The sequence below is a fragment of the Heptranchias perlo genome, chromosome 44 (genome assembly GCF_035084215.1).
Source record: "Heptranchias perlo isolate sHepPer1 chromosome 44, sHepPer1.hap1, whole genome shotgun sequence".
Taxonomy (NCBI): domain Eukaryota; kingdom Metazoa; phylum Chordata; class Chondrichthyes; order Hexanchiformes; family Hexanchidae; genus Heptranchias; species Heptranchias perlo.
The window spans coordinates 4,079,209-4,093,306 of record NC_090368.1 but is presented as its reverse complement, the minus strand read 5'-3'; the positions used below and the strand labels follow the sequence as shown (position 1 = coordinate 4,093,306).

At 46.5% G+C, this 14,098-nt stretch overlaps 1 protein-coding gene across 4 annotated transcripts in view; it reads left to right on the top strand.

Moving 5' to 3' along the window:
- LOC137306631 (tropomyosin alpha-3 chain) overlaps positions 1-14,098 on the top strand; it is a 50,577-nt gene that overhangs the window by 13,944 nt on the left and 22,535 nt on the right. For 2 of the 4 annotated variants that reach the window (XM_067975948.1, XM_067975945.1), the window contains 4 exons: positions 5,613-5,746; positions 8,332-8,449; positions 9,120-9,190; positions 11,126-11,201. In XM_067975948.1, the coding sequence (XP_067832049.1) occupies positions 5,613-5,746; positions 8,332-8,449; positions 9,120-9,190; positions 11,126-11,201 (399 nt within the window). The remainder of the gene's footprint in view (positions 1-5,612; positions 5,747-8,331; positions 8,450-9,119; positions 9,191-11,125; positions 11,202-14,098) is intronic. The other 2 variants (XM_067975946.1, XM_067975947.1) reach the window with 1 other exon arrangement.

Genomic DNA, 14,098 nt, shown 5'->3' with positions numbered 1-14,098 from the left:
CCATGGCACTATTCAAAGGAGCTTTCCCTGTCTACTGGCCAACATTGCTCCCTCAATCAACACCACACAAAAACACAGATTAACTGGTCGCTTATCTCGTTGCTGTTTGTGGGACTGTTGTATTCACCTCCTATAACATCAGTGACTACCCTTCAAAAGTAATTCATTCATTGATTGTAAAGCTCTTTGGGATACCCTGAAGATTGAAAGGCCCTCTATATCTACTGATCATTCTCTCTCTATACAAAATTGATTTGACCCTTAAGTTGCTGGTTTACTCAAGCTAAACAACTACTTCTGCATGGGTGGTCTGATTTTTATTTTTTGTCAGTGACACAGGCCTTTTTTCTATTATGTGGGGAGCAGAAGAGAGGAAGTGAGACTGGAACTGGGTGGGGGAGAAGCAGAAGTGAGATGCAACTGGAGGTCCGAAAAAGGCCGTGTTTTTTTTTCAGAACAAAGCCTTGAGATTTTGTTTGCTCGGTGATCTCACCGACCAGTTGGTGCTGGACTGAACCACACGGGCTAGGGATTTTCCTGCCTTTCGTCGCTGGTCTCTGCTAGGGTGGTAGTAGAGGAAAGAAAGACTTGCATTTATATAGCGTCTTTCACAACCGTAGGACGTCCCAAAGCACTTTACAACAGTGACCACACTTCAAAATGTAGGAAACGCGGCAGCCAATTTGCATACAGCAAGGTACCACAAATAACAATGTGATAACCAAATAATCTGTTTCAGTGATGTTGGTTGAAGGGTAAATGTTGGCCAGGTCACTGGGGAAAACTCTCATGCTCTTCTTTGAAATAGTGCCATGGGATCTTTTACGTCCCCGTACCCTTTAATATGTCACTCAGTCTAATCCCCCTCTCCTGCTCATTCCCCGTACCCTTTAATATCTCACCCAGTCTAATCCCCCTCTCCTGCTCATTCCCCGTACCCTTTAATATCTCACCCAGTCTAATCCCCCTCTCCTGCTCATTCTCCGTACCCTTTAATATCTCACCCAGTCTAATCCCACTTTCCCCCTCATTCCCCGTACCCTTTAATATCTCACCCAGTCTAATCCCACTCTTCCCCTCACTCCCTAAGAGGGAAGATGGAGCCTCAGTTTAACGTCTCATCTGAAAGACTGCACCTCTGATAGTGCAGCACTCCCTTAGTACTGCCCTGGTGTGTCGGCCTAGATTTTGTGCTCAAGTCTCTGCAATGGGACTGAGTTGGGTTGGACAGCCCCAGGGCTACAGAGGGGGAAATTGGGTTCATTTTAACTCTCTGGGCAATGCGGTCATGATTTCCCAGAGCCGAGCAGCTGTAGATTGCTGCCTGTTAGTGCAACCATCCGGGCCGGATGCTGAAACGGTGGGTCGCTATTGGGATAAGAAATTAAAAGTTTTAACTTGTCTTTTGACATTCGTGGAGTACTTTGGAGCACTAGTCTCCTACAGCAATCATCAAATGTTGCAGCACAAAAACAGCCCCTCAAATCTGCACGGGTTTCTCTCCGTCTAGTCTAATCCAACTCTCCTCGCTCCACATACTCTCTTAGTAATCCTTCTTTTCGAGCAATTATCTGATTTCCCTTTTTAAAAGAATTAATGGACTCTGCTTCGACAGTGAATTCAGGAGAAACTTCTTTTAATCAGAGAGTAGTTAGAATGTGGAACTTGTTACCACGTGGAGTGGTTTAGGTGAATAGCATAGATTTGTGGCAGAGAATTCGATGGTTTCAGTATATACAAAAATTGTTTGGGGTTATGCAGTTCGAGAACATTTACAAGAAAAATCTTTGCATTTAGATGGCACTTTTTTCAGGGCAGTGACCATTGCGATGGGAAATATTGCAGCCATTTTATAGTGACCCACAAACCGCCATGATGTGGTGTTGGGGGAGGGATGGTATTGGTTGACAGGCGGGATTGTTGGCCAGGACGGTGCCGTGGGATCTTTTAATGTCCATCTGAACTACTGCAACAGGCAGACAGCCTAAGTTTAACGTCTCATCCGAAGAAAGTCGCCTCAGACAATGCTGCACTCCCTCAGTACCACAGTGAACTGTCAGCCTAGAATATGAGCTCAAGTTCTTCAATGGGGCTTGAACTCCTGACCTTCAGAGGATAGAGTGCTGCCTCTGCTGAGCCAAGCTGACAGACTGGTGCTAGGGCTGGAGTGCATATAGCTTTGGATCCAGCACTGGCCCTCACATTGTGTCCCATGCAATTCCAGTAGGGGTCACTGGATAGTGATCAGGAGCATGAAGCCTGGCTTTTTTTTCCCCTCCTTGAACCCTGCAGCACTAACGCTAATTGTCGTACCCCGTCCCCCTTTTTCTCCCCCAAACCCACAGCTGAGATCACGGCAGAGCAGGGATCAAATCTGGGACCCACCTGGTCCTTGCAATTGAGTACTATAGGTGCAGATAAGCCCAATAGTTATGTTGGAAAGAGATGAAATCTCAATATTTAACAGTTGTGTGTTTGACCCAGCCAATGTGGGCATGGTACAGTCTATCCCCTCTAGTTGGCAACAGCTCTTCAGGAAGACTGACAGCATTGTTAACTGAACAAACAAGAATTTGATTATTTTTTTTTGGCTGCTGGGCACTTCTCCTGGCTGAAGCCCCACAGGCTGAGTCAGGAGTCAGTGAATGAGGTTAACTAGTTACCGAGTGACATCTTTTTCTCTCACTGGTTTTCTCCCGCAGCCCAGAGGTGCTGACTCTCTAGGGCTGGTACATGTGCACTGTCGCAGTTGATTCAACACCCAGGCGCTGGCAGGGTGTGGCAAAGCCATCGGATGTGGGTGGCTGCTTCCTTCCTGAAAGTACAGCCATTCAAAGGCATTGCTAAAATAGTATGCTTCCACCGTCAATATTCTGACTAAAAGCCAGGTGCTTTTCGGTTTAAAACTCAAGCAATCTTGCCTTGTTGAGGACATAGTTCCTTTTTGTTTAAGGTTTATTCCATCCTGACGATGCTGCCTTTTGTTGGGGTGTTGGCGGGCTCTGGCGCTTAGCCTGTGGCCATTCTCGTGTTCAAATCCCTCCATGGCCTCGTCCCCTCCCTATCTCTAACCTCCAGCCCTACAAGCCTCCGAGATCTCTGCGCTCCTCCAATTCTGGCCTCTTGTGCATTCCCCACTCCCTTCGCCCCATCATTGGCAGCCGTGCCTTCAGCCATCTAGGCCCTAAGCTCTGGAATTCCCTCCCTAAACCACCTCCTCTTTTCTCCTTTTAAGACGCTCCTTAAAACCAACCTCTTTGACCAAGCTTTTGGTCCCCTGTCCTAATATCTCCTTATGTGGCTCAGTGTCAAATTTTGTTTGATAATCACTCCTGTGAAGCACCTTCGGATGTTTTACTACGTTAAAGGTGCTATATAAATGCAAGTTGTTGAAAGAAATTGCATTTATATGGCACATTATCTGTTTTTTAACATTTAATATACAGCCCCGTTGCTGATGAGTCATCTCAATTACAGAGTTTGTCTCCTGAAATTCACGGCCTTCCTTATCAAAGTACTAAGGGAGGAGAAGGGGCCCATTAAACAATGGGCAAATAACTGGCTGAAGTGTCAGCCTTGGCTCAGCACTTGCCCCTGAGTCAGAAGGTTGTGGATTCAAGTCCTGCACTGAAGTTCCAGTCTGGATTATGTGCTGAAGTCTCTGCAGTACTGAGGGAGTGCTGCACTACCTGAGGTGCCGTCTTTCGGATGAGATGTTAAACCGAGGCCCCGTTTGTCCTCTTGGGTGGATGTAAAAGATCCCCCAGCCACTATTTTGAAGAAGAGCAGGGGAATTCTCCCCAGTCTGGGCCAATATTTATCCCTCAACCAACAGTGCCAAAAAAACAGATTATCTGGCCATTATCTCATTGCTGTTTGTGGGACCTTGCTGTGGGCAAATTGGCTGCCGCGTTTCCTACCTTACAGTACATACAGCGACTACACTTCAAAAGTACTTCATTGGCTGTAAAGCGCTTTAGGATGTCCTGAGGTTGTGAAAGGTGCTAAATAAATGCAAGTCCTTTCTTCTTTATCATGTGTTACGAATGACCCAAAGTGCTGTGCTACCAATGAATTACTTTCAAAGTGTAGTCACTGTTGCAGGCAAACACGGGAGCCAATCTGTGCACAGCGAGCTCCCACAAACAGCAGTAAGACAAATGACTAGATAACCTGGTTATCAATAACGCATTTTAAAATTCTGTTTCCCGCCAGTTTCTCCCTCTCCTTTCTCGAATTCGCTATCCGCAGGTGGTATACGATTCCCTAGGTGCCTGCCACCCTCTAACTAGCTGTGCTTCGTGTGTGAGCTGATACAGTGGCTGTCAGCAGGCGGTTTAATGGGGGGGTGGGGGGGGGAGTAGGATCTTGCAGCCCAGCCTGATCATATCCTCGCTCGTCGTCCCCACGTGCACGTTTTCCTGCAGTTAGCTGGTTAGCTGTCAGGACTGGGAACCATGATGTTTCTCCCCTGCCCAGCCCAGGGGAGCTGAGGAATTGTAGCAGGCCTGTCCCTTCTCCCCTCGGCACGGGAAGGCACAATATTCTGTCTGTGCTGCGATAGCTGATCCCAACTAGGGTTGTTGTATTTAACCATATTAGGAACATAAGAACAGGAGTAGGCCATTCAGCCCCTCGTGCCTGCTCTGCCATTTGATAAGATCATGGCTGATCTGTGATCTAACTCCATATACCTGCCTTTGGCCCATATCCCTTAATACCTTTGATTATCAATTGAGCTAGTATCAATTGAGCTAGTATCAATTGCCGTTTGCGGAAGAGAGTTCCAAACTTCTACCACCCTTTGTGTGTAGAAATGTTTTCTAATCTCACTCCTGAAAGGTCCGGCTCTAATTTTTAGACTGTGCCCCCTACTCCTAAAATCCCCAACCAGCAGAAATAGTTTCTCTCTATCCACCCTATCCGTTCCCCTTAATATTGCAGTTGAACTATGAAGGAAAAATCAGCCCGGGTTATTATCGTTATCCAGTGATTTCAGCTGGAAAATGCGTATGCACAGATATCTTGTGTGAGTCACTCCTGATTATCAGAAGGCCATTTTGATTTAAATTTAGTGCAGGTGCATCATGTAATGTGATAATGTAAACTGTGGTACAAACAGGATGTGCAGAATAAATTCCCAACGAAGGGTGTTGATTCAGGGTCAGTTGTCACCGCTTTTTTTTTAAAAAGGAGCTGGATCAGCATCTGTTGAGAGAGGGGATTGAGAGTTAGAGATATTTAATAACGCTGCCAGATTTTGTTTCCCCTTTGGGGGGAGGTACAGGTCGGAAATTATTGACCCTTAAGTAAAAGACTTGCTTTTATATAGTGCCTTTCACAAGCTCAGGATGTCCAAAAGTACTTTGGAAGTGTAGTCACTGTTGTAATGTAGGAGGGAATCAACAGGTGTGTGTGAAGGTGGGAGGAGAGGAGTCCATGATATTTATCAGACGTGGGCTCTGGATGCAATGGACTGATGGGCCAAATGACGGTTTCTCGCTCCAGATTTCCTTGCGTTCTGGTGACCTTGGTCTTCAGTACGGTGCATTGTACCTGGCCTCGTCACTCATGAGCTGTTTTTTTTTCTCTCTCTCTCTTCCCTTGCCTAGGCCGAGGCGGAGGTCGCCTCCTTGAACCGGCGCATCCAGCTGGTTGAGGAGGAGTTGGATCGTGCCCAGGAGCGCCTGGCCACTGCCCTGCAGAAACTGGAAGAGGCTGAGAAGGCGGCGGATGAGAGCGAGAGGTGAGACTGAAGGAGGGACTGTTAAATCCCCTACTGTCCTAAGGCATTTCTAACTCCTTTACCTAGAGAGCAATGAGAATGTGGAACTCGCTACCACATGGAGTAGTTGAGGCGAGCAGCATAGATGCATTTAAGAGTAAACTAGATAAGTACGTAAGAGAGCAAGGAATAGAAGGATATGCCAGTAGGGTGGGAGCATAAACACCGGCATAGAATAGTTGGGCCGACTGGCCTGTTTCTGTGCTGTAAATTCTAATATTATTTTGTCTGTACAATATCATATCTCCTGCCCACATAGACCATGGACGTCCCTGGTTTGCACTGAATTACTTGATATCAATGGGGGTGGTCGGAGAGATACTACAGTCACTGTTACATAGGCAAACTTGAAGTAATCCTAAAATATTTTTAAGGACTATTTAATGTGGTAGATTCACTGAAGAGCTAAGTCCTTTGTGTCATTAATGTGTTTAGGCTGTACGCAGTCTCCTGTAATCAGTTCGTACCACTTGCACAATAGAGCTAACAATAAAGGCATTGTCCTGATTTATTAATGTGACAGTCAGTGTTGTCACTGGACTCATTCATTGTGTTGGTAACAATCCATTGGAGGAGAAATCACACTTGGTCCAACACGCCTGAAGTGTGACTCACCTGCCCTTTACTCTGGTCCTGCCCCCAGTGACCGACCTGTACTTCACCCCAAGTGTTACGCAGCTCAAAAGGTTTTCTCTCCAGACATAACCCAACAGTTTGGAAGGACAAAATCTATACGGAGTGATTAGTGACACCACGTGGAGACTTGCGGTTCTCGGGCAACCTGATGATGTCACTCTTCTGCGCGTGCACTAGGCCAACAGATGATATCGCTGCGCGTGCATCCGGGCAAACACAGCCAAATCTCTAACCCAATAAGAGTCGGCCGTGGCTCAGTGGGTAGCACTCCCGCCTCTGTCAGCAGGTCGTAGGTTCGAGTCCCACGTAATCCAGGCTGACACACCCAGTGCTGCACTGTCTGTGGTGCCGTCTTTCAGATGAGACGTTAAACCGTGGCCCCGTCTGTCCCCTCAAGTGGACGTAAAAGATCCCAAGGCACTATTCAAAGAAGAGAGGGGAGTTCTCCTGGTGTCCTGGCCAACGTCACTAAAAGCAGATTAACTGGTCACTATCGCATTGCCGTTTGTGGGACCGTGCAATGCACAATCTGGTTGCTACATTTGCCTGCAAAACAACAGCTGCAAAGCACTTTTGAGACATCCTGAGGTCATGAACCGCGCTAAATAAATGCAAATTCTCTCTGCCGATGTGGACGCACTTGTTCCTTCACGTTCTATTCACCGGATAGTAATCGAGAGTAGGAAACATGCTTTTTCTTACTTGTCCCAAACTCAAGGGAGCTGAAACCAGCTGTAAAGAAGAAAAATTTGCATTTATTTTGCGCCCTTCCCGCCCTCAGGCCCTCCCAAAGCGCTTTACAGCCAATTAATTACTTTTGAAACGTAGTCACTGTTATAATACAACTGTAGTGCTCCCGTGCCACCCTAATTGAGATTGGAAAACTCAATTGTTCATAGCATAAATATTATTGGAACCCCTCTCTTTTCACTCCCCCTGCCCAAATCAGATGTGCTGAATCGTGCTGGGTTATGATTCCACAGACTCCTTATACTCTGATAGCTCCCTCCTAAGTGGTCATTGTTCATGTGTGAGCCTAGATAGAGTAGTGGGCTATTTATCTATAGAGGGCGTCACAGTGGAAACCTTGTCCCCACACGTGCTGTTTCCAGCTTGGGTTGCTGGGTAGGGATCAGGAGCACGGACTCTGAATGATTCTCCACCCCCATTTTCCCTTTCCCTTCTCTTTCCACCTCCCTCCCCCCAGAGCCTAGGCCAATTATGTCCCCCCTGCTACAACAACAAATTGCAATCACAAACAGCAATGAGATAATAAGCAGTTAATCTATTTTTTAGTGATGTATAGCGCTTTTAACATGGTAGAACGTCCCAAGGTGTTTCACCGGAGTGATTATCAAACAAAATTTGGCACCGAGTCACACGATGAGATATTAGGGGCAAGTGACCAAAAGCTTGGTCAAAGAGGTAGGCTTCAAGGGGCGTCTTAAAGGAGAGGAGAGAGGCGGAGAGGTTTAGGGAGGGAATTCCAGAGATTAGGGCCCAGGCGGCTGAAGGCATGACCGCCAACGATGGAGCGGTTTAAAAATCGGGGGATGCGCAAGAGGCCAGAATTGGAGGAGCGCAGCGATCTTGGAGGGTTGGAGGGGGTTACAGAGATAGGGAGGGGCGAGGCCATGGAGGGATTCGAAAACAAGGGATGAGAATTTTAAAATCGAGGCGTTGCCGGATCAGGAGCCAAAGTAGGTCAGCGAGCTCGGGGTGATGGGTGATGCCAGTTGATATCTGCTAACTCTTAGACTGAACCTGGGATCTTCTAGGTCATGATGGCTTAGTTTATTCACTCGAACGCTCCTGTTGTGGGGATTCTGGCGTCAGGCAGGTGAATGTAACTGCATTTGTTCAGACCACCCGACACCTAGCTGACTCGAAGCTTTTTCTTAACTTCCCAGAGGGATGAAGGTGATTGAGAACAGGGCCCTGAAGGATGAGGAGAAGATGGAACTGCAGGAGATCCAGTTAAAAGAAGCCAAGCACATCGCAGAGGAGGCTGACCGCAAGTATGAAGAGGTGAGTGAATGATGGGGGGCGGGGGGTTCAATGGGATAGACAGGTTGGGATGTTAATACATGTAGTGCGCACACAATGTGTTATTTTACCATTAAGCAAAGTCTAATTCAAAGTTTAAAAACAGCCTCAGTTTAATTGGTGAAGGGACTGTACATATTAGAAAATCTTTGTAAATTTCAGGCTACTTGTCAGAACCACCCAGCATTTCTCCTTTTTTAAGATTGTTTTGTATCTGTAACAAAGTGTAGTGTCTGATGGGCAAAACATGCTTTACATCTATAATATTTAAATATCTTGGGTCTAATTTTAACCTAACTGGACGGGTGGGAAACCCATGAGATCGGGTGGATCACCAGTTTTACACCCCGCTCAATATCACTCTCCTTCAGGGTTGGGTTAAAATTACCCCCCTTTGTTTCTGTGTGCACTGCCAGTATAAATTCTTATGTCCACATTTATAATGGAAACTGCCTATGTAAACCTGTCAGTTGCAACCTCCCATTATAGCTCCTTAGTGTTGTCTCCCAATTCTTCAGCCTGTAATGCAGAAAAGCTCCTATGCTACAACCAACTCTACATAAGTAATATTTTACTTTGAGTATATAAGGACGGAGTACGACTTCAAAATGGGAACAAATTGCACTTAACCGGCAAACTATCTTTCCTGTAGGTTGCCCGTAAGCTGGTGATCATTGAGAGTGACCTGGAGCGCACTGAGGAGCGTGCTGAGGTGACAGAGTCGTAAGTATTCAGTTCCAACTGTTCGTCCTCTTGTTTGCTCGTGAGCATGGGCGTGGAATTGTGGTTACCTGGCTCAAAACAGACATTGCTTGGGTGATGGGTCCTAGTGGTTAAGTCCCGAAAATCTGGTTGGTTTCCTGCAGTGTGTTTTATGATTGAGTCAATTGTATGGGGAAAATATCTACTTGGTCATCTACATATTTGGCACCTCCCTAAACCCGGAGATGGAATCTGGTACCTTCCTGCTCTGCGTGACTGAACCTGCCCTTGATGCATGTTACCAGCTGAGGCTCAGTGCGGATGCCTTTCATCGAGGCATCAACACGTGACTGAATTTGTGGGTCAAGGGCTGAGATGTTCCTGAGAGACCACAAGCTCAGTTTGGAAACGGGCAGACATTCAATAGCAGGAAAGTGCTATAGCCGTACCATCTGCTACAGTGCCAGCACGAAACAACCACAGGAAACTTTCAGAGCGAGTCGAGCTCGGCCAGTCCAGCAAAGCCCCTCGAATACGGACGTCAGGTAATGTTTGACACCTGAGTTTTTTTTTTATTCGTTCATGGGATGTGGGCGTCGCTGGCGAGGCCAGCATTTATTGCCCTTGAGAAGGTGGTGATCTAGGGAACCCTCTTTAATGGTGCATGGTCAGTGTTATTAAGCTACAGTTTATGGGTTGGGGGAAGAGGGAAAAAAAGAAAGAAAGTTTTAAGGTTAAATGTGTCTGGGTTATGTGTTTGGAAACCAGCTGCATTTTCGAGACTTTAACTGGTGCAGTGAAGATGTCACTTTCCTGAGCAGATTTCAAATGAATATCACTGGTATGAACCCATGCTGCTGTTGCTTTGTTTTATGTCCCATGCGAACATTCCCTAATTCCTGCCCTCTATCCCAGTTTTCCCTCTTTATCTGAAGGTGACCACTCTGGCTGGAGTACAGCTCCACTGATGTTAGTCACCCGCTGGCACCAAGCTCACGGTCCCAACACATCTGGGCCTCAACAGCAGCAAGTGATAGCAAGTCACTCGACTCCTGCATAGTGATTAGGAATCTGGATTCAGTCTTTTCTTTCTGTTCTTTTTTTTTTCTTTCTCATTCTGTTTGTGGAGCCAGATTTAATTGATGAAAAGTATGCATAATCTGCAGGATTCCTTTAAAGTTGAGTAGAGATTTTTGATCTCCCTGAAGCTGTGTTGGTCCGGTCAGTATAACGAGAGCTCCGTGAGGGATTTTGGTTTCAGTTGCCTGCTCACTGGGGTATAGGTTTCCACAGGCACCACGTACCCTCCAGTACCTCACTTAAGTGGCCATTCTTAAATGTGTGAGCTTAGGCTATTCAGCTGTGGAGAGCATCACGGCTGAGCCCGACCTTCTCAACCCAAGGTTCATGTGTACGCTGTGTAAAAAGAGTCACTGGTTAGTGACTGGGCAGGCAGCCATGGCTTCTTTTGCTATTTTCCCCTCTCACTCAGACCAATGTAGCACTCCAACCTCCATCCTGGCTGAAATTGGCTAACTCAGCATTCACTGGGGATTCGAACCCGAGTCCTTCTAGTGTGCGTGACGCGGTACTACACCAGGAGGTGTGGTTCCCCTCTAGGCCATCGTGTAAGGTCAACCTGTAAGCATTGGTGCTGTCGTTGAGGGGAAGGAGGTACACAACTCTCCTTTGATCCCTCAGCACTTTAGACCTGAGCAGTAAACAGGTTCCTCAGAGGGAAAAGTGACATCTTGCTGTGAACTATTCCATTTTAACTTGCTTTTGTTCAACATCTTAAGTTCTCGGGGCTCTCGGCGGGCAAAGCTTGTCATGACTGTTTCCCCTTTTTTTTTTGTATCCTTTTTTTGTTTTCTGATTCCTTTGCATGCTCTACATTACCAAATCATCCCATTTGACCCTTGACCCCTCTTGCACGTGCCTTGTGGACACTAACAGCACTATGCGGCAACTGAACGAGGAGCTTAGAACCAGGGATCAGAACTTGAAAGCCTTAACTGCATTAGAGGAAAAGGTACTGAACTTATTGCCTTGTTTTCGCACTTGTTTGAAATGAGTTTCCCTCACTTGCTCACATACCTGCAATCTTGGAAATAAAAGGGAGAAATCGGGGCTGCTTCGTTCTACAGTGTGTGCCGCCATGGATATTAAATATTTGAATCACCCACACTATTATTTACACGTTTCCAGTGAATTTAATGCACTGTTATGGTTCCTCCCAAATCTAAATGTAAAGTTTAAGGGAGTGTCGGTTTGATGTGGGCTTAATTTGCTTTACTGCCCCACTCTTAATCCCAGCGACACGTAGTTACAACACTGAAACAGGCCACTCGGCCCAACCAGTCCATGTCGGTGTTTACCCTCTGGTCAAGCAATTAGTTCTAATCGTATATACCTGTTCTGTTCCCATATCCCTTTCCTTCATCCACTCATGTCTGTGTGTCTGTGTCCCCGGCTCTCTGTTCTAAATCTCTCACAATTAATCTTGTGGCTACGGCCCCTCGTTCTGGACCCCTCGACTACTGGAAACAGTCTGTTTCTATCTACCTCGTCCCATCCTTCCATAATTTTAAAAAACTTCTGTCATGCCGCCCCCATAATCAGTGGTGTTCTAACAAAAAAAAATGATCCAATGTTTCAAGCCTTTCGTCATATTTGTATTTCATCGTAGCAAGCAGCGTCCTATTGAATCTGCGTTGTATCCTCTCTTAAAGCCTCACTATCCTTCCGATAGCGTGGACCCCAATACTGCTGTCTGATTAACAATTGAGTGTCGAGATAAAACTGCATTGCTGTGAAATTTTGGAATAAAAATAGAAGACAGTGCCAATGGGCAGCAGGTGGACAATACCTGCTTAGCACGTGCACTGTTTTGTGTTTTTAACATAATCTATTTTACCAAGGCCTATTCTTGCAGGGAGTGCTGGGCACACACTGAGCTTCTCTCCACCAGTGTGTGGTTTTTTCATTGACTATATTGAAGCCTCTGAAATGTATCCCACTGAAATACAATACAGTCTTGATGCCTCCAGTTGACGACAATAAATCAAATTGAGCACATACCAAATTTTTACTTTTACTCAATCGACCCAGGAACATGTCAAAATTTGGGATTCCTATTGGCCCAGAAAACTTACATAAGAACACTGGTATCTCCTGAGCTGTGAATGACTGCTGTGTCTCACTTCACACGAGTGGTTCCGTGTTATTTCTCTTCCTGACGTGGCTTGTTTTAAATGAAAATTCCATCGGCAAAAAATAATTAGCTGGGAACTTCGGGGTCCGGGATATAAATTAAAGCGGAATGTTGCCAGTCAGCGAGGTCTCACTTTGTAAATCTGTTGCATGATGCCGTAATATAATTACCGCTGACTGCTGGTGCTCAGCCAGGTTACAGGTCCATCCCTGATTGATGAGGTGCCTAAGTCATTGAGTACCTGAGTCGTACAGGCCAGGAAGGTGCCGGGTTTGCTTACTGGTTTTGTGCCGGTGTCTGGGATGCTGCTTTTGGCCTCTGCACCCTTGAGTTGGGGAGGGGAGAAATCATCCAGGTCTCCTGCTCCACAATCCAACCACCCCCCCCCCCCCCCCCACCAACTTCTGCTGAAAGTGTACAAATGGACTTTGGGCGTGAACAGGATCTGGGTTGGCTGTGATGTCTCCCGTGGTTGAATAGCTTACCGACACCTCAGTGTGCCCAGGCTGTTCCACGAGTGATGGCGACTTGGAAATGACGCCTGTGTATTCATACCTGCAGGGAGGAGAAAATTTACAGAAAAAGCAGTAATATGCCAAACACAATGTGTCTCTCTTGGTGAGGAGGAAGATTGCCATCTGTCCAATGGCAGTCCAGTTCATCGAGGGGGATCATCTGTAAACTTCTAAAACGAGAGTCCGACACCCGAAGTCCATCTTTGCGCTAGCTTCTGCTCCCCATGACTTGCAGGCACTGGCTATTTATGCTTTTTTTTTGGGACAAACTCTCCTCGGGAAGCAAAATTCAGAACCCCAACAGCGTCCCGCACCCTGCGCCATCTCCCTCCCGCCCTGGGCCTGGCAACCCTTGTACAAACTGCCCCGTCCATTAACGGTGAAAGCTGCACAGAATGCCGCAGTCGAGGTTTTGGCCCGTGGCCATAGATTCAACTGAGACCTGAGGCTGAAAGTGTTTAGAGCCAGCATATTAAAGCCCCAAAACACTGCATCCTGGAGTTCCTTTTAGCACTGCAGAGGGACACTTGAGAAGAAACGGGCACTTCCCCACCAGTGTAGGTCTCGTTCACTATAACGCTGGGAGGAGGGGGGAAATGATGAACGCTGTCAGACGATCACACAATAAACAGAGGCAGCTCATTCAGCCACCATCTAACTAAATCTTAAATGACTCAAGTTTTTGCCTCCACTACGTGAATAAGACATTCGCCTTGCACTGTCTCAAATGTCCCGACACACTTTACATGCATTGGAACAGGAGGAGGCCATTCAACCCACCGTCCTGTTCAGTGGTGATCTAACTCCATGGCGGATCTGCATCTTTAACTCCATTGACCCAGCTTGGCTCCGTAACCCTTAATACCCTTACCTAACACAAATCTTACCAAACTCCATTTTGAAGCTTTCAATTGACCACCAGCCTCAACGGCCTTTTGGGGGGGTGGGGAGAGAGTTCGTGCAATGTGAAGGTAAATGCAGCAGCTATTTTGTGCACCGTGGTATCACGTGTGCGGTTTTTATGTCACGATTTTCCGCTTAATCTGGTTTTGATCCAGCAAGTCTCCAACTTTGTCGCCTCCTTGAATATTTTAAAAAAAGATTCCTGACAACGCGACGGGCCGTTTACTAGTTTTTAATTTACTAGACGCTAACTTAAAATTTATCCTTCATACTGGCGGCTTACTTTAGTGATATGTG